A 17,177-nucleotide genomic window follows, 5' to 3' on the forward strand; every position below is an offset into this window, starting at 1 on the left:
GCATCAGACTTTAAGAAACTTTCTTTATTCTTTGGTATAAAAGGCACATTCAAGATGAAAGAAACAGAAAGGACCGATACATAAAATAAAATAAAAAAATCAATGTTCACTCATCTCATTTCACTAAATAATATAACATCCATTTCTTGAGTTAGCACATTAAGCATCATGTAAACATTAGTTTGCCACACAAGCATTCATTTGTTAGCTTTAAATGGATTTGTTTTAATCAGTTTCTATTCTCCCATACAAATCTCTTAAGGCAACTGAAATAAAAAAAAAAAAAACAGAACATAAAAACAAAAGGTGAAACACTTCTGTGCAGTTCACATCATGGGTAACAGATCCGTCGGCTCTGTGTTTACACTGACATCGAAGACTATGAACAAGCTCAACAAGCAATAAATTAGTCGTCTGCAAGCAAACTATCAGATAAAAACATGCCGATCTGATTCTGACCTTAATCTGGGACGCATAACAACAGCTTTGCGTACAAAGTAAAAGTAAAAAAAGTGAAATAATAAAAGGAATGAAATGTTAATAATCACATCGATTTAACTAAAGCGCAAAGGATCGGCCAGGACTCCTGACAAGCATTAAACTAGACCCATCAGATCAGGTTAAAACTATCAAAAACCAAACCATCTCTATGGAGGTTGTTAACATGAACACGTCAAATCATCTTGATTGTCCTTAAGAATCTTGTTCAAACAAATAAAATCAGGATATTGCATATAACTAGCGTCATATTTACCGTCCCAGATAGAAAGAGAGCAGGTGAAAACTATTGAATCAATGTTAAAATAGTTGATTTGTCAACGTTAATGGCATTGAATTAATATCACTTTTGCACCTGCAATTAATGTTGAAAAAAATGTTGACATTTCAACAAACCACCATTATTGTGATCAGTGTTTGCTTTAGTTGGGCTCTTGACTCTTGCTTTTCATTATCAAGTTAATTCTCTTTCAGTACTTTCAATAGTTTTTCAATATAAACACTTATGCAATAATAAAGAAAGATCTTTTAAAGTTAAGTTGGAATAGACTACTTTTTGTGATGGGCGTCAAGCTGTAATAAAGTTGAGAAATAATATTAAAAACGTAGAAGTTGATCTTTCATTACTGATGCAAATGTTCTGTTTCACAAATGCAAAGACACTGTGGAAAATATACAGAAATATTTAGACATCAACACTCATCATACAAACCTCAACAATGGGGACAATAATCAAACTAATTCAGATAAACAGATCAACTGCAGTGCATGCTGGGAGTAATGAATGAGTTTTGCACTGTTGATACCTAGGATGCATTTCAGCATAACATTTTCTTTTGTTGATTGTCACCATTGTTGAGTTTCATACGCCGATTCATGATGTCTAATTAATTCAGCAATTTAACAAGTATTTTCTGTTCATTTAGCACATAAAAAGCACAAGACACTTGTGAGCCATTATTTAAATAACCTTACAATGACTATAATCACCATCACCTGATTTCAGTGAATCTTCGTTTTCATCGCCTCGACAAATGCGTTTTAGCAGACTGTTACAAGAGACAATGAAAACCTAACGTTAAAGTACAAAGAGTCAAGAGCCCAACTAAAGCAAACGCTGATCACAATAATGGTGGTTTGTTGAAATGTCAACATTTTTTCAACATTAATTGCGGGTGCAAAAGTGATGTTGATTCAATGCTATTAACACTGACAAATCAACTATTTTAACATTGATTCAATGGTTGCTTGCTATCAGGGGTTCCTGCATCCAGTCAAGCATTTCAGGAAAATCAGAGGTGTTCATCTCATCTAAAGTACATCGTAAAGTGAATTTGATCGCTGATGGCACTTCTCCTCGATGACGTGATTGTGCAGGTTTCTGCGAGTGTCTCAGAGCTCGTCGCGGGCCGTGCTGTCCAGCGGAGACTGAAGCACGTCTGAGTTCTGCGCCTCGCTGCTCAGCTCCTCCTGCTCGCGGCTCTTGCGTGATCGTGCTCGGTCCCAGTCGGTGCGGACCGTCTCGTTGTCCCAGACGGTGGAGGTCTCCGTGTCGCTGATGTAGCCCGCGTCGCCTGTGTAGTGCGTGGGGTAAACCAGCAGCGGCTCGGCTGAAAACGCTCGCAGATCCCGCCGATCGAAGTGAGACATGTAGTCCTCGCTGCACAGACAGAGATGGAAACCACTGTAGTTACAGTGTTGATATACAAGATAAACAATAATACAAAACCACACACATAGAACAACAGAACGAATGATAGCGAGACAAATATGATACATATCTACATATCTATCATATAAACACATTCAGTGAAATAACTGTTCCTTAAATGATTATTAATAATAATTAAATTAATCAGCAAAAATAATAATTATTATTATTATAAATGTTATTGTTAATAATATAATAAACTATTATTAACAATAATAATAAATCAACAAAATAATTGTTATTCATAACCATTTATTACATATATTATTATTTCATTTTAAACTAAATATATTATTATTATTATAAAATCTTATATATATATATATATATATATATATATATATATATATATATATATAGATAGATAGTTTTAATGTATAATTATTATTATTATTATCACCATCAACTGATCATTTCTAACAAAATCAATTATTTTTAGTATTTATAATCACATTTTTATTTCTATTATTATCATTAACTTACTAAGAATTAATTGTAAGAATTAATATATTTAAATAATAATAAATATACATATGAAATGTACATGTTCTTATTTCACTGAAAACATTGGATGTTTAGGTTTATGATGTGATTTTTTGTGATTTTATTAGATTGCATGTTGTTTGATGGGTCATATGAGACTTTTTTGCTCATTGCTCTTTGCTCATTTGCACAACAGCAGAGAACAAAATATTTTCATATCTGATCAGAAGGATAAAACAGTAGATTAAGTGATTGAACAAACAATATATGGAACCATAGATAGAAACAGACAAGCTGAACAATAGGGAGTAATGATAAGGCTATATGAGAAGATAACTCTCTCACATGGGATGTTTGTTGTACATGACGGGCAGAAACTCATCCACCGGCAGCATGTTTTTGAGCGGTTCGGCCCGCAGCAGCTTCTGAGCGCCGCGCAGCGAGATCGCGTATCCCAGCGTCCAGTACGAGTAATCCGCCTCCACCAGGTTGTGTATTCTGGGCACAGATTTCTCCGACCGGTCCACCTGCATCCGCTTACGGCCGATATAACTGAGAGACAGAGACAAACAGCTGGAGTCAGGTGTCCAGCAGGGGGCGCTGTACACACACAGACTGCTGTACTCACATCAAATCCCAGTCCAGCCGCTGAGACTCGATCTCATGCATCAGATTCTGCAGGCGACGCTTAAAGAAAATCTCGAAGCGCAGGTCGTCCTCGATCACCAGAGACGTCTGCAGCCCCCGATCTACAATCTAACGCACACACAGAACCGTCATGTGCTGATACACACATACTGAGGAAAGACATTTTCATAATTTAAGATACCATAAAAAAAAATAAAATAAAAAAAAACACTATTTCATCTTATTTAAAACCCACTAAACTCACTGAATGTATGCATGTTTGTATATTTAGAAAAACAAAACAAAAAGAAGTATAAAACAATTTCGTATTATTTTGAAAAATATAGTAAAATATTTATTGTAAACGATTTAATATTTTTTTAAATTCTAGAAAACTATTTTGTAGTATTATAATATTTATATTTAAATATTTTCTTAAAAAAAAACACTATTAAACACTAATAAAATATATTCCAATATTATAAAAAGCACTATTGTTGATTTTTATAAAAATCTACATTAAAACGTATTTGAACTTTTTGTATAATTTTACACTTTTTGTATTATTTTGTTTTAAAAAAAATATAACTATTTTCTTCTATTATTTCTTTCTATTATTATTTTTTATTAATCCGAGTCAATTTACTTGATGAATACGTTCAGCTTCAAGCACTGTCCTCATTTGTATCTGTTTTGTAATCATTTTATAACTTACTCTTAACTAGTCTAGAATAATTTCTTGAAAAACATGTTCACTTAATTCAGAACCACTTGAAGGCTATAGAATAGTTTAAAATTAATTAAATAATATTTACATTAACATTCAACATTTTAAATAAAGAGTGTGGACAAATGCATGATTTGTTCTGTAATATTAGTAAAAACAGTTAATTTAATGAAATGATAGCATCAAGACACCTGCCACTCTCTCTCTCACCTCTGTCCAGATGTTGAAGTGTGACAGGAAGCAGCCCAGCTCTCCTTTAGTGAGCGGCCGGCCGTGATACGGGTCGCTGTATCCGGGCATCATGTGGATCCCCAGCGCCTCGATCTGACTGACGTTCAGCGCCCTGAAACACACACACACACACACACTCGTGTCAGACGGTCTGTGTGCGAGCAGGACAGGTGAGAGACGGCGTTTGTGTGTGTTTGAGACATACTTGCCATCTACAGCCGCGATGATCTTGCACTCGATCTCTTGTTCGTACAGAGTCCTCAGCATGCGCTCTCTGCGGTCCGAACGCCTCTGCAGGTTTATCATAAACACCTGCATGAATATAACCATATTAATATATGACTTTTTAAATTAATATGGAAGCAAATCATATATGTAATATATAAACCTGATGTAATATATAAACTATTTTATTAAGTAATATAAAATTAAATAAATGTAATATATAAATAATATGATAATACAGAATGTCAATAAAAATATATAAAATAAAAACAATTGTATTATTATACTATGATACAAAATAAATACAACACAATAATATAACACAAAATGACTACACTATACCATTTAATAAAATAATGTAATTATATTTTTAAATTAATATGATATAATATAATATAATACTCTTTAAGATAATAATCTTTAAGCATTCCAGTATTTTATACCATTTCATAAAATGATGTAATATGGGATTAAAGTAATATAATACAATATAATATAACAATTATATTTAATACAATATAATTTAACAATTAATATAAAATAAAAATATAGAAATAATATAAAATAAACATACAAAGTAAAACAACAATAAAATTAAAATTAAATTACAAAGCTATTGTAAAATAAAATGCTTTGGATAAAAGCGTCTGCTAAATGACTAATTGTAATATAAATGTAATGTAAAACTAAAACAAAACATTTAATTAAAAATAAAATATTTATTTTTATATAAATGGCTAAATTACTCTATTTTATGTTATACCATTTCATAAAATAACAGTATAAAATATTAAAATAATTCAATATAAAATGATAAAATTTTATTTTAATTCCACTTAATAAAATGATGTAATATGGGATTAAAGTAATATAATACAATATAATATAACAATTATATATAAACACAATATAACAATTAATATAAAATAAAAATACAAAAAAATGCATCAAAAAATTTAAAAATGTATCACAAAGCTATTGTAACAAAACTAAAACAATTTTTTTTTTTAAATAACATTTAAATATAAATGGCTATATTACTTTATTTCATGTTATACTATTTCATAAAATAAAATAATTCAATATAAAATGATAAAATAATAAATATAAAAATATAAAGCATAATAAAAATACAATTAAATATACTGCAATATAAAACAAAACAAAGTGAAATAGTGTTGTAGAAACGTGCCATCCTGACCTCATCAAAGCCCATTTTATCCAGCTGTTTAGGAGGAAGAGAGAGATACACAGACGGCTCTGTTGGAGGATTGCGCACTGCAGACAAAACACAGCGAATGATCAAGAACATCGTTACGCTCTTTAAGCTGAAAAACATGTGACTCGTCATGTGACTCACCCATAACCTCCAGCAGCGAGTGCAGGAAACTGTCCTCCTCGTCCTGCAGGGTATTATGGGAGCGCAGGGGCACGGGGAAGTACCCATAAGTCTCTCTGTTGCAGATGTACATCTGAACCTCTGCGGGAAACGGTGTTAAAAGTCAAGTCAAAGCACTGCACATGATAAGTGAGTGTAATCCTCTCAGCCTGAGACACACCTGCCATGCGTGCGGAGAAAGCGAAGATGATAATGTCGTCGAAGGCCCAGCTGTAGTCGGGATGGGGCGGGAAAAAGGCCAGCTCGCGGGACGCCTCCTTCCTCAGGTCCAGCAGGAAGGTGGAGTGAACCATGGGGACGGCAAAGCAGCCCTTGCGCTCCTGCCGGCGGATCGGCATGTAGGCCGGCGTCCGCTTATAATAACCCTGTAATAACACACGCTCGCTCGTTAACAAGACCGTAAACAAAGATGTCTGTCGACAACCTTTTTCCATGACTACAGCCTCCTTCAGACGGTCAGCCCAAATACGATTTGTTGCATATCTGACTGTAATCCGATCTAGACGACTGACTGTCCACACTGTGTATGTACCATTATCTATGTGTGCTGCGTTAAGCTAACTGAGACTTGTTATAGCACTTGTATATCATGCTCTTTTGTTGATTTTGATTGCTTCCATTGTCCTCATTTGTAAGTCGCTTTGGATAAAATTGTCTGTTAAAAGACTAAATGTAAATGCATCACAACTGTCCAGAAGCACTGTTTCGTTTTACGGAATGTGCGTTGGTTTCTATGGCAATGCCGTTGCGTTTTTATGCCTACGTTAAAAACAACAATAACAGCAATACAGTTTGCAAAACGGGCCTGTTTCATAAAACAAGTTTTCCAGACAAGCCAGGTTCATTTCAGTTAGTCTGACTTATTGTCAGTTGATTTGGTTCAAAATAAGTCATAATAACTGAAATAAGCCTGGCTTGTCTGGAAAACTTGTTTTATGAAACAGGCCCCTGATGTTGTCTTACGACATGACCACATGTTGCCGTCACGCTGGACTATATTTTGTCTTATGAGGCAGTGGGAATGTGCAACTTTATTCTGTGCTGCCGTCTCCGCAGGTTTCAAAACTCAAAAAGGTTATACTGGTATACATTTTCCGCATGACTTGCACTTCGCAACAACAAGCTTGTTTCTGCAAAGACATTCAGCATGCTTTTTACAAAAACTAAGCTAAATCCGATCTGACCGGTCAGACCGAAACGAATTTCCAGGAATGCGATTTAAATAGGATTCCAAACCACATTTGAATGTAGCATGAAACTGATTTGCAACAGTCGGATTTCATGCAGTTTGTTGCTGTTCAGACTATTTAAATTTGATTGGATTTTAATGGGATTTGGGCTGACAGTCTGAACAAGGCTTAAAGGCCTGTTCACAAAGAAAACAATAACGGTAACCATAACGACAGAGATATAGTTTGAAAAGTTGTTGTAAATTTAAATCACAACTATAACGATAACGGCACAGGGCTGCATTTCCCAAAAGCAAAGTAAGCTTAAGTACTTCGTAGACCCATTGAAACCAGTGGAGCTACGATCAACTTAGGCTCACGATGCTTTTGGGAAACGCAGCCCAGAAGAACAATATTAATGGAATCACTTACAGATTTTATTTTTTAGCAGATTAACAATAAAAATACTGACAACCAATCAGAATTCTGCTCAAATGAATGTATAATGAAGGCAGTCTATGTTCCTTCACATGGTTGTTTGCGCCATTTGCTGCGATTAAATCTGTGAGAAAAACTTCTCAGTGACAAACTAATAAACCCAAACATTTGTTGCTTATATGAAAGTGCAATAATTCAGAAACGTAAAAAGAAATTTGTCTAATGACAAACTATTTGAATTTTGTGCGATGAAATTGTGATTATCAGTTGAACCACTAAACCTTGACTAAAATGCCCAGCTGTTTAGTCACTAAAACTTGACTAAGAATAAGGTTGACTAAGTATGATTAAAAACTAATAAGCACATTTGTCACAAGTGTATATGATAAAACAGCTGTCAAATGAAGACTCAGTTAGGATACACGTGTGTTCAGTTCTTGGTTTCACACACCTGAGACGTCATGCCGCACCAGAAGTTTGAGTACGCCGCTCTGGACTCCAGCATCGGAGCCACCATCGTCTTATTCTCCTGCATCAGCTTCCATAAAACATCCCGGTTAGTCAGCAGGTTATCACAGTCCACCATCTGAAAACAGCCACCAGTTTGACAATTTATTATTTATAGCGAATCCACATTTAGTCACATAATTTTAGATCTAAAAAAAATGTGCATCGTTTTAAACCGATCCACGAAAATGTTTCTGACACTCAACTGGAGGTTATTTACAATTAAATGAAAATGTATTATAGCTTAAATATAGAGAGGACTTAACCCTTATAAAGGCTTAATTTCCTGTTTACACTACCGGTATTTGGGGTCAATATGACCCCAAAATTGAAAGAGTAATTGTAAAAAAATTATACATTTTTAATCATACAAATAATATATCATTTTTTTTGTTAACTTCTCATCTATACATTAATGCTGTGTTTTTGGAGATATGAAGTACTTTTGTACCTGTTTACCACAAAAATTCTCAACTACATCATTAGCTTGCATGTGAAATATTAAATTATTATGAATAAATCTCTTAAATGATGATCTAAATTGAATTTAAATCGTTTCTGGATATTGATCTAGGTGTTAGGTATGCAATTCTGCCATCTGGTGGTTAGAAAAAAACTTGTAGAAGTCACAGTTTTTGAAAGAATAGTGTAATGACCATATATATCCAGCAGAGGCCCATAGAGAGCCATTCATTTGTCTGGAAGTGGTCAACTGCTCCTCTCACAACTTTTCTGATATATATTTTGTAAGTATATATTGAAACATTATAAAATACATTACAATACATATTTTTGCCAAAGTTTAGAATTTGTTTTTGTTGTTTGATGTATTTTGAAGAGCCCGCTTTTGCAATAATGCCACATAAATTTGCAGAAATGCCACACAAGTTGTCACTAAAACGTGATTGCAGGTACATATTTATTTCAATCTAAAAAGTAAAATAAAAATCTTTTTTTTTTACATAAATGTAAAGAAAACCAAAAAAAAAAAAAAACCCTAAACTAAGCTAAAAAACAACAACTGCAATAAGCAGATATGAATGGTGGGTATGTGTGTAAGAGAGAGTGTGTGTGTTCGTGTGTGTGTGTGTGCGTGTGTATACATATGTGAGTGAGTATGCTCGTTCCACATTGCATTTGTGCTCTAGTATCCGGCTTTAATTTTTTTGTGTGGACATTTTCAGATTTATGCAGAATTTATTGATTTTATTTGCCAATTTCTATAAAAAATGCTCTTTGTTACAGTCACACGTGTGTGTTTTTGTGTGTGTGTGTGTGCATGTGAGTGAGTATGTATTTTCTACATTGCATTTGTGATCTAGTACCAGGCCTTCATTTCTGTGTAAAAATTTTCAGACTTATGCTGGATTTATTATTATTTTTTGACAAATTAAAAAAAAATATATAGGTTTTTTCGCATTTCCCATTCATTTTCAATTGGGGTCATATTGACCCCAAAGACCTTATTAGGTAAAAAAAAAATTACATACCTTCAGAACAACCGAATCAAGCCCATTTTTTTTTATGTGAATACAGATAGAAAATGTTGAAAAGTAACAAAATCTTATTCCACTGAGATGAAGGGAAACATATTTTTTAACTAAAGAAAAGTCGACTGGGGTCATACTGACCCCAAAGAAAGGATTAGGGTTAAATAGAGCTTTAAATGTAATTTCATCATTACTTCTGTTGTCATTTAAAATATGGTTAAAGCACTGCTGAATGTACTAAAAAACATTAACGGCAAACTAAAATACATTTTAATGTCATTTCTATTGGAACTTTCTTAAATATGTGTGTAAGTACATGTTTGTAGGTTGCAATTAAGTCAATTTAAAATGTATAAACCTGTTTTATTGTACAATTGGATTTTGGCTCCTGAATTAGAAACACACTGTAAAAATGGCTTTTCAAATTCAATGTTTTTAGTAAATTATTGTTGGAAAGCACTTTACGAGAAAATGCTATTTCAGTTGTTCTGCTCCTCTGCAATTATTTGTGAAATTTACAAGCAATTTCTGAGTGAAATCTACACCTACTTTTTCAGTGCAGTTTGAACTCAAGAGATGACAAAGAAAAACTATTTAATTTATGTCAGTTACCAAAGATAAAACTCAACGTGTTTCCCCAGAAAAGATGTTTGACTTTTATACATGGCAGTGGTTTTGATTCCTCAGCGGCGGCTCGAGGGACGGTGTGTTTAATCCTATAATGGCACGGAGTACTTCAACTAAAACACATGCAGAGCAGTTAAACCAGCGTGGAGCCGAATGCTGGACAGCAGGAACAGAGCTGATCACAGAGCTGCAGAAATAAACACACTCAGAAATAACCCTGTAATACTGAACAGAGCAGCTGCTAACTTTAGACGAGCAAACGACGGACGCAGCCCGTGACCCTCTACAGACTGGAGGTGAAGTGTAATTACAGTCAGTCGGGTCACACTGCTGTCACATCATCTGCACATGCAACATTACAGCCGTGGATGATGGTAGATGACTTCAGCGAGGGCTAAAGAGACAAGTCTCAGATTTTAGACGATGTACCATAAAGTAGTCGGCCCACATCTCCCGCGCCGTGTCGAGGGCCGCCTGACGCAGCTTCATCAGGTGCTCATATCGCAGGTTCGTCCAGTGCTTCGGGCCGCTCTCGTCCTCATAGACACTGAGAAACACACAGACAAATAAAAATAAAGAGACAGAAACATTTCAGACACCATCTCAGGTCATTTGAACAATCACACATTGAGGCAAGATTTACTAAACAGGGCAAATTAGCGTTAGAGCGCAATTCCATAAAAGGGATGGGAAAATTCTGCAGGTGATTTATTAACAATGTGCACATTGAAGGACACAGACACAGCAGATAATGGAAATAATCTGGCTGTGTCTGTGTTCTTAACACAGTGATAATGTAATGACCAGCGCAATCTACCAAGAGCAGCGCAAACTACTGCCTGTTTTAAGACATGCTTTTTTTGGGTGTTAAATAATGGCACAAATACCAGTAATTTGACGAGCACAAACATTATTAAATCGAGTTGCATGATTCATTTTAATACGGTCCTCCCATACATATTGCGTCTGGAAGGGAAACTCCTACAAATGCATATTCAATAATGTCTTTTTAGTGCTAATTCTTCACTGCGCGTTTTTAGTAAATCCTGATAGCAGTATTTTAACGTCAAAAAACGGTTTCCGCCATAAATTAGATGTGCATTAAAATGCAATGAATGCATAAAATGCACTACAATTAGCATGTTTTTAGTTTCTCTATTTAAAAACAAAATCAGTTTTGGGCCAAGGCAAGGTTAGCTGGGGTCATAAAATACCATGTGGTGAGATAAAATTAACATGAATGTAGAAACTAATAAAATATACAATTTAAAATATTGAAAAAAATATATTTACCATGTATGTGTTATATGTATATATTATAATTATTATTAATAATGTTTTTAATTTTTTTTTAAATAATAGTTAAGCTCATATTTTTTAGTGTGGAAGGAAAAATATTACTATTAAATAAATTAGCATGCATGTTGAGGTAAATAGAACAAAATTCTGATTTCTGTATTTTCTAACAGAGCAGACAGTGATCTTGTCACAGAAACATGTGTGCAAATGTTACAGTGTTTAAGTTTGTGTTCACACATGAGTTCAGCTTGAGGTTCAGATGTAGTTTAAGGTCAGCCTCACCTGGGCTCCTCCTGAGGTCTCCACTCCACATAATGATAGAAGTTCTGGACGTTTACGAGCCATTCGCGCAGGATTGCTGTGGTGTTGTCTGAATTATGATCTGTGGCCACCCTGAAGACAGAGAGATCATCTGAAAACAGTCCAACATCTGAAACAGACATGTACAAGACGGCCGCTTCTCCAAACATGAATGACAAAATAGAAAGCAAATGACTATAATTAGAGCTTTTTAATTTTCCTCTTTTCCTGAATGTTGAGTTTGCTCTCAGTGCTGTAAAATCACCCCATATTTAACTGTACTACACGACCTTTGGAAAACCAAACTTGTCTTTAGCGTTTGGCTGCAGAAGGACCACATGAGAACCAGAGCCCTTCACAGACAGACATGCAGCTGCTACAAAATGTGTTAGTGAAGAAAATGAGTCAGATTTACTCACACAGTTGCCAGTGTTGGAGAAAGTTACTTTTAAAAGTAATGCATTACAGTATCGCTTTGCTCCATAAAAAGCATGTTACGTATGCATTACTTTCTGTCACCTGGGCTGGGCTTGATTATTTGTTTTTAATAACAAAAATATATTTTTTGGCAATTGTAAAAGCCCTTTCACAACAAAAGTGAAATGAATAAGCCTCAGGCTGAAGGAAGTGCCTCTGCACCTCACTGCCAGTTTCTCTCAACACGGGACAGGAGAGCTTGTCAGTGCATAAATGGGAAAACAAAGCAGCTTGCATTACTTATTTGAAAAATTAACTCAGTTGCAAATTTAAAAGTAATGCATTACTTTACCAGTTACTTGGAAAAGTAATCTGATTACATAACTCGCGTTACTAATAATGTGTTACACCCAACGCTGACAGATGCTGTACAAACGTGTGTGTTCAGGTGAGTTCAGCAGAGGATCCTGGGGAAATCAAGGCAATTTATCACTGAGATCATACAGGCTGTCTGTGGGAGATCGGGGTTTAGCTGTGAACAGACGGTTTCCAGGTGCACAATCACACACACACACACACACACACACACAGAAGCTTCTGAAAGTTCCTCAGGCAAATTCCATTCCTCTTTTTTTTTTTTTCCAGTCTTGATCAGATCTGATGCACCCATCCATCTCCATCAGGACTGTGTTTGATCTACAGGTCTGAATGCTTCCATTATTCACACTTAACTTGCAAAGACAAAACTTACTAGTACTAGCGTTAGGTTAGGTTTAGAGATCTGAAGAAACACTAGAAAGCTTAAAAAACAAATAACTTTTTTGTTAATAATGTGAACTTTTGGTTTGCATCCAAAACGATAATGTATGCAGAACAAACATTACTTTTCTTCGAGTTTCCAACAAAAATCACTTATATTATATTATAAACGATGATATATTTTCAAAACTTTGGTGTCAAAAAATACATTTAAAAGAAATTAATACTTTAATTTGGCAAGGACGCAATAAATTGATTAAAAGTGACAGTAAAGAGACATTTATAATGTCACAAAAGATTTCCGTTTCAAATAGCAAATGTTCTTTATAACTTTCTATTCATCAAAGAATCTTGAAATTAAAATTTTCCACACTACTGATAATAAAAACTTTCACTAATTTGATAGCTGCTAAAAATTCAGCTTTGCATAGCTAAAATAAATTACAAAAAAATGGAAAACAGTTATTTTAAAATACCAATATATTATATTATATGTAAATTGTAATAGCATTGTCATAATATTTCACAATTTGTACTTTTTTATAAAATACATGCAGCCTGGGTGAGCATTAAAAAAAAAAAATCTTTCCGACCCCTAAACTTTGAACAGTAGTGTATATATTATAATTACATATTATTATATATAATTATGGTGATAAAATGGCAATTAAACATCTGTGGGTGTAAAATTATATCTATAATGTGGCTGCTTGACTCATTGAGGGTCATCAAAAGAAAGCGCTCATTCAATAATTAAAGCCATTAAGACACAGGAGAAAAAGGCGCCAAACCGCCACGCTCACATTGGGAGAACCAATCACACGACGACGCCCATCCTACAGTATTACAGTAAAAATGAAAGCTGGAGCAGATGAGAACCCCACCGGAGATGTTTCTGCTCTCATGTGAGTGTGTGAACCGCAGCGCTCCGCCGCTCTAATGCTATGGTTATGTAGCGAGCCTACTTGTTAGCGGTCAGCGCCTCTCATAACTGATTTAAGCACAGTTTGAGTTATTCCTGTAATAACGCTTTAGATTATGTGAATTTGATGTGCGTGTGCTGACGCTCAGATCTGCCAAGATGCTCAAAGACTTTCTTAAATACAGTTCAGTTTCAGTTTGCTAAAGCGCTAGCGAGCGCTGAACCCCGCCCAATGGCTTCTGGGAGTCTCGGACCGCATGTGGTTTTGTTCTGGTCTGTTTGTGGCAGAGACACAAACCCTGGCGGTGTGGTTTCAGTTGTTAACTACACGCTGAGAGTGACGCTTCAGTTCTGAGCGCCGCTGTGACTCTGAACCGAAAGAAACGAGGATGATACAATGTCAAAAATGTTTTACATGCAGCAGCTACACGCCAATCTGTGCAGATGCTATTTTAAACTCGCCCAACAATTAAACATTCACATTAAAGGAAGGGTTCACCCATGATTTCATTCATTTCTTGTCATGTACTCATTTAAGGCCTATTCACATCAAAAACGGTAACTGTATTACCATCCACAACAGCGGACAATAGCATTCGCTGCAGTTTTGTTCTCTGTCAATTTAAAGGTTTGAGAACTTTAAAGTCAGGTGGATTCTGATTGGCTGTTGTTGTTTTTATTGTTCATCAGAACCAAAGTTGTAAATAATCAACTGATAAGCTCTAGTTGCCTCTTTGAATGGTGAATTCCAGGCGTTGTTTGCCTATGTTTTCACTAATACTGCATATTTGGACATCCTACTTAAAACATACTTTTAGTGTGCTGAAAGTCATTTACTGAATGGGGCAAAGAAATGGGACCAGAGTTAGGTAAGTTACTTTAAAAAAGTAATTAATTACTAGATACTAGTTACATCTTCAGTGTAATTAGATTACTTTACTAATTACTCTCTCTAAAAAGTATTGAATTACTCATAATTACTTTCTAAATCCTATCAACATCCAGGGGCGGACTTAACCAACAAGCGAGGTAAGCGGCCGCTTAGGGCCCCGGGGAATCAGGGGGCCCCATCTGATATTGCAGAAACATTTTGCAGCATTGAACAATAACAAATCACAGACATATCTGTCAATTTCTTGAACGCAATGACCAGAAGTGTTTAAGTTAGAATCCACTCACTGCTAAAAATGCTGAGTTTGCCGAGTTCTGCAAGCTTGGGAATCCTCTCATTATAACAAAGTGTAGATGAGATGTAAATAAGAGATTCATTGTGCAGTGAGATCGCAATGAACTGAAGTGAGTGACAGCTTTTAGTGATTATATGAGGGAGCACTCTTCGCTTTTACAATTTATTAAATGGACAAGTGCAAGCATTTTTTTTTTTTTTTTTAATCTTTGTTTTTTAAAACAAATCACTAAGTCCGCCCCTGTCAACATCAATAAGTTGAACTACACAAGAATTGACATAAAACTGCACCTTTAATTCTTTCAAATAAACAATACAAAACTGCATAATTCTCAAACTGATCAAAGTATTTAAAGGGACGTTATATTAACAAAACATACATTTTAACATTAGACATTAAATTGTGGTATTAAATCTACTGTTGTTTATATAGAATTGTTCTAGTATTTAATGCAATTGCATCAGAAGTAACTGTAATTAAATTACAGAAAAATTAAGAGTAATCCCTACTTTACTTTTTCAAGGGGAAAGTAATTAAATTACAGTAAGTAATTGCTTAATAGCCTAATGTATTATGCCCAAAACTGAATGGGACAATGTTCTTAAATAAATTGTGAGAATTTTCAGTTTTGGGTGAAATTTGTCCATATTGCGGTTTGATAGTCCATATATGCATTGTCTTCACTTCAACCAGTAGCCTGTCTGTTGTTTTATCATGTAAAACACTTCCTTTTTGTATCTTTCACTTTGTCTGATATTTTATCAAATGTATTTTTTCATGCTTTTCATAAGTGTCAGAATAGTTTTTGGGACCAACTTTCCCAAAAACGTTGGGGGATGTACACTGTGAATACTAAATATTAAAGTATTTGATGAATGTAACGAAACTGCTCTAAATTAATATGTAGTTCATTTATGTAATTCGTTTATTAAACATGTCTTTCTTAGTTTTATGACATGCATTTGAGGTCATAAAGTCTCTCTCAGAAGGTAAATCTGGCTGTTGCCGCAGGGAAAGCTCATTCATGTGTTGTGTTGTTTTCTCACAAATTCCATCACCGCGCGCACCGCGCTACAGAGACACGTCGACTGAACAGATCAGCATGAGTCGGGGGGGGAAAAAGGGGCAGAGCTGATCGAGGGGCATGAAGGGGGTGTCTGTCTGCCCTGGACACGTCTAAACTCGCTCAGTTCCCCTCCACACACACAGGCCACAGCAGGAACCGACTCAAAACTACCCTCCTCTCGTTTCCAAACAGAGATAAATCACAAATCACATCTCAAAAGATTCGCGTAAGCACAGCTGGTGTTAGTTTAGTTCACTCAACACACAAACGTTTACTTTCATTCGTTTCATTTGTAGAAAGTCTGCAGTCACTGTGTTATGTTAACACGCAACGCATCACTCCAGCTCAGGACGCGCATCTGTCAGACGCGAAATTGCGCATAACATCAATTCTGATAACGCCAAATAGTCCAATCCGCCGGAACTCACCATACAGCCATGCGGTCTTTGGGGTAGTTGAGGCGGTCGATGGCGCCGAGGACGTGCGGCAGAGAGTGCGCCGAGTTGCGGCAGACCAGCGCGAGCAGCACCCGCGGCGCGAGCAGCGCGGACTCCGGGCTCCAGCGCTCCTCCGGGAAATAACCGCGCGCCGGACCGGTCCAGAGCAGCAGCACAAAGACACACAGCAGATGCATGGCTGGAGAACGAGAGAATTTAACAAAAAGCGGAAGATCAGCGAGTAAAGCAGAACGGCGAGACGGATCGCGGAGCGCTGACGCGAACAGTGACCATCGGCGATTTATTGCCAACCGACAGAAATATAGGTCTCTGCGGGAAAGTAATGGGAGTTACCAGATCGGGGCGTTTTTAGACCATGTTACCTGATTGGCTGACGTCATAGGGACGGTAGGTTTAGGGGTGGGGTTAGGACAGGAGGATCATTTTGATTGCATGATTTAGAAACACCCAGCAGTTTGAAAACACCCAAAAACTCAGAAACGCCCACTTTTGAGACCCCAATCTCACAGAAATGGGGAGCGACTGAATGATATTTAAAAGGATGGGCTTCTTACTAAAAACAGAAAGATTGTGGTACAAAAAAGTCAGAAAAATACACTGCTCTCAATCATCTGGTAAATGACAGAGATTATAATAT

General features: G+C 35.8%; 1 protein-coding gene across 1 annotated transcript; it reads right to left on the minus strand.

The window, feature by feature from the left end:
* Window positions 1-12: 12 nt before the first annotated feature.
* colgalt1b (collagen beta(1-O)galactosyltransferase 1b) lies at window positions 13-16,838 on the minus strand. The gene is made up of 12 exons (XM_058788271.1): window positions 16,511-16,838; window positions 11,714-11,824; window positions 10,562-10,679; window positions 7,960-8,094; window positions 6,062-6,266; window positions 5,863-5,982; window positions 5,704-5,780; window positions 4,483-4,589; window positions 4,257-4,389; window positions 3,321-3,448; window positions 3,038-3,244; window positions 13-2,158 (listed from the first exon to the last, which is right to left on the minus strand). Exons 1-12 carry the CDS (start codon window positions 16,714-16,716, stop codon window positions 1,891-1,893), a joined length of 1,815 nt encoding a protein of 604 aa, XP_058644254.1. The 5' UTR covers window positions 16,717-16,838; the 3' UTR covers window positions 13-1,890.
* Window positions 16,839-17,177: the final 339 nt, after the last annotated feature.

Source organism: Onychostoma macrolepis, chromosome 01 (assembly GCF_012432095.1).
Source record: "Onychostoma macrolepis isolate SWU-2019 chromosome 01, ASM1243209v1, whole genome shotgun sequence".
In the NCBI taxonomy this organism is placed as follows: domain Eukaryota; kingdom Metazoa; phylum Chordata; class Actinopteri; order Cypriniformes; family Cyprinidae; genus Onychostoma; species Onychostoma macrolepis.

Excerpts from the sequence above, each read along its gene's own strand:
- colgalt1b (XM_058788271.1), bottom strand. The coding sequence starts at position 16,716 with ATGCATCTGCTGTGTGTCTTTGTGCTGCTGCTCTGGACCGGTCCGGCG. Across the intron at positions 10,680-11,713 it reads AGACCTCAGGAGGAGCCCAG|TGTCTATGAGGACGAGAGCG; the intron begins GTGAGGCTGACC and ends TGTGTTTCTCAG. Across the intron at positions 6,267-7,959 it reads GGTGCGGCATGACGTCTCAG|GGTTATTATAAGCGGACGCC; the intron begins GTGTGTGAAACC and ends GTGTTATTACAG.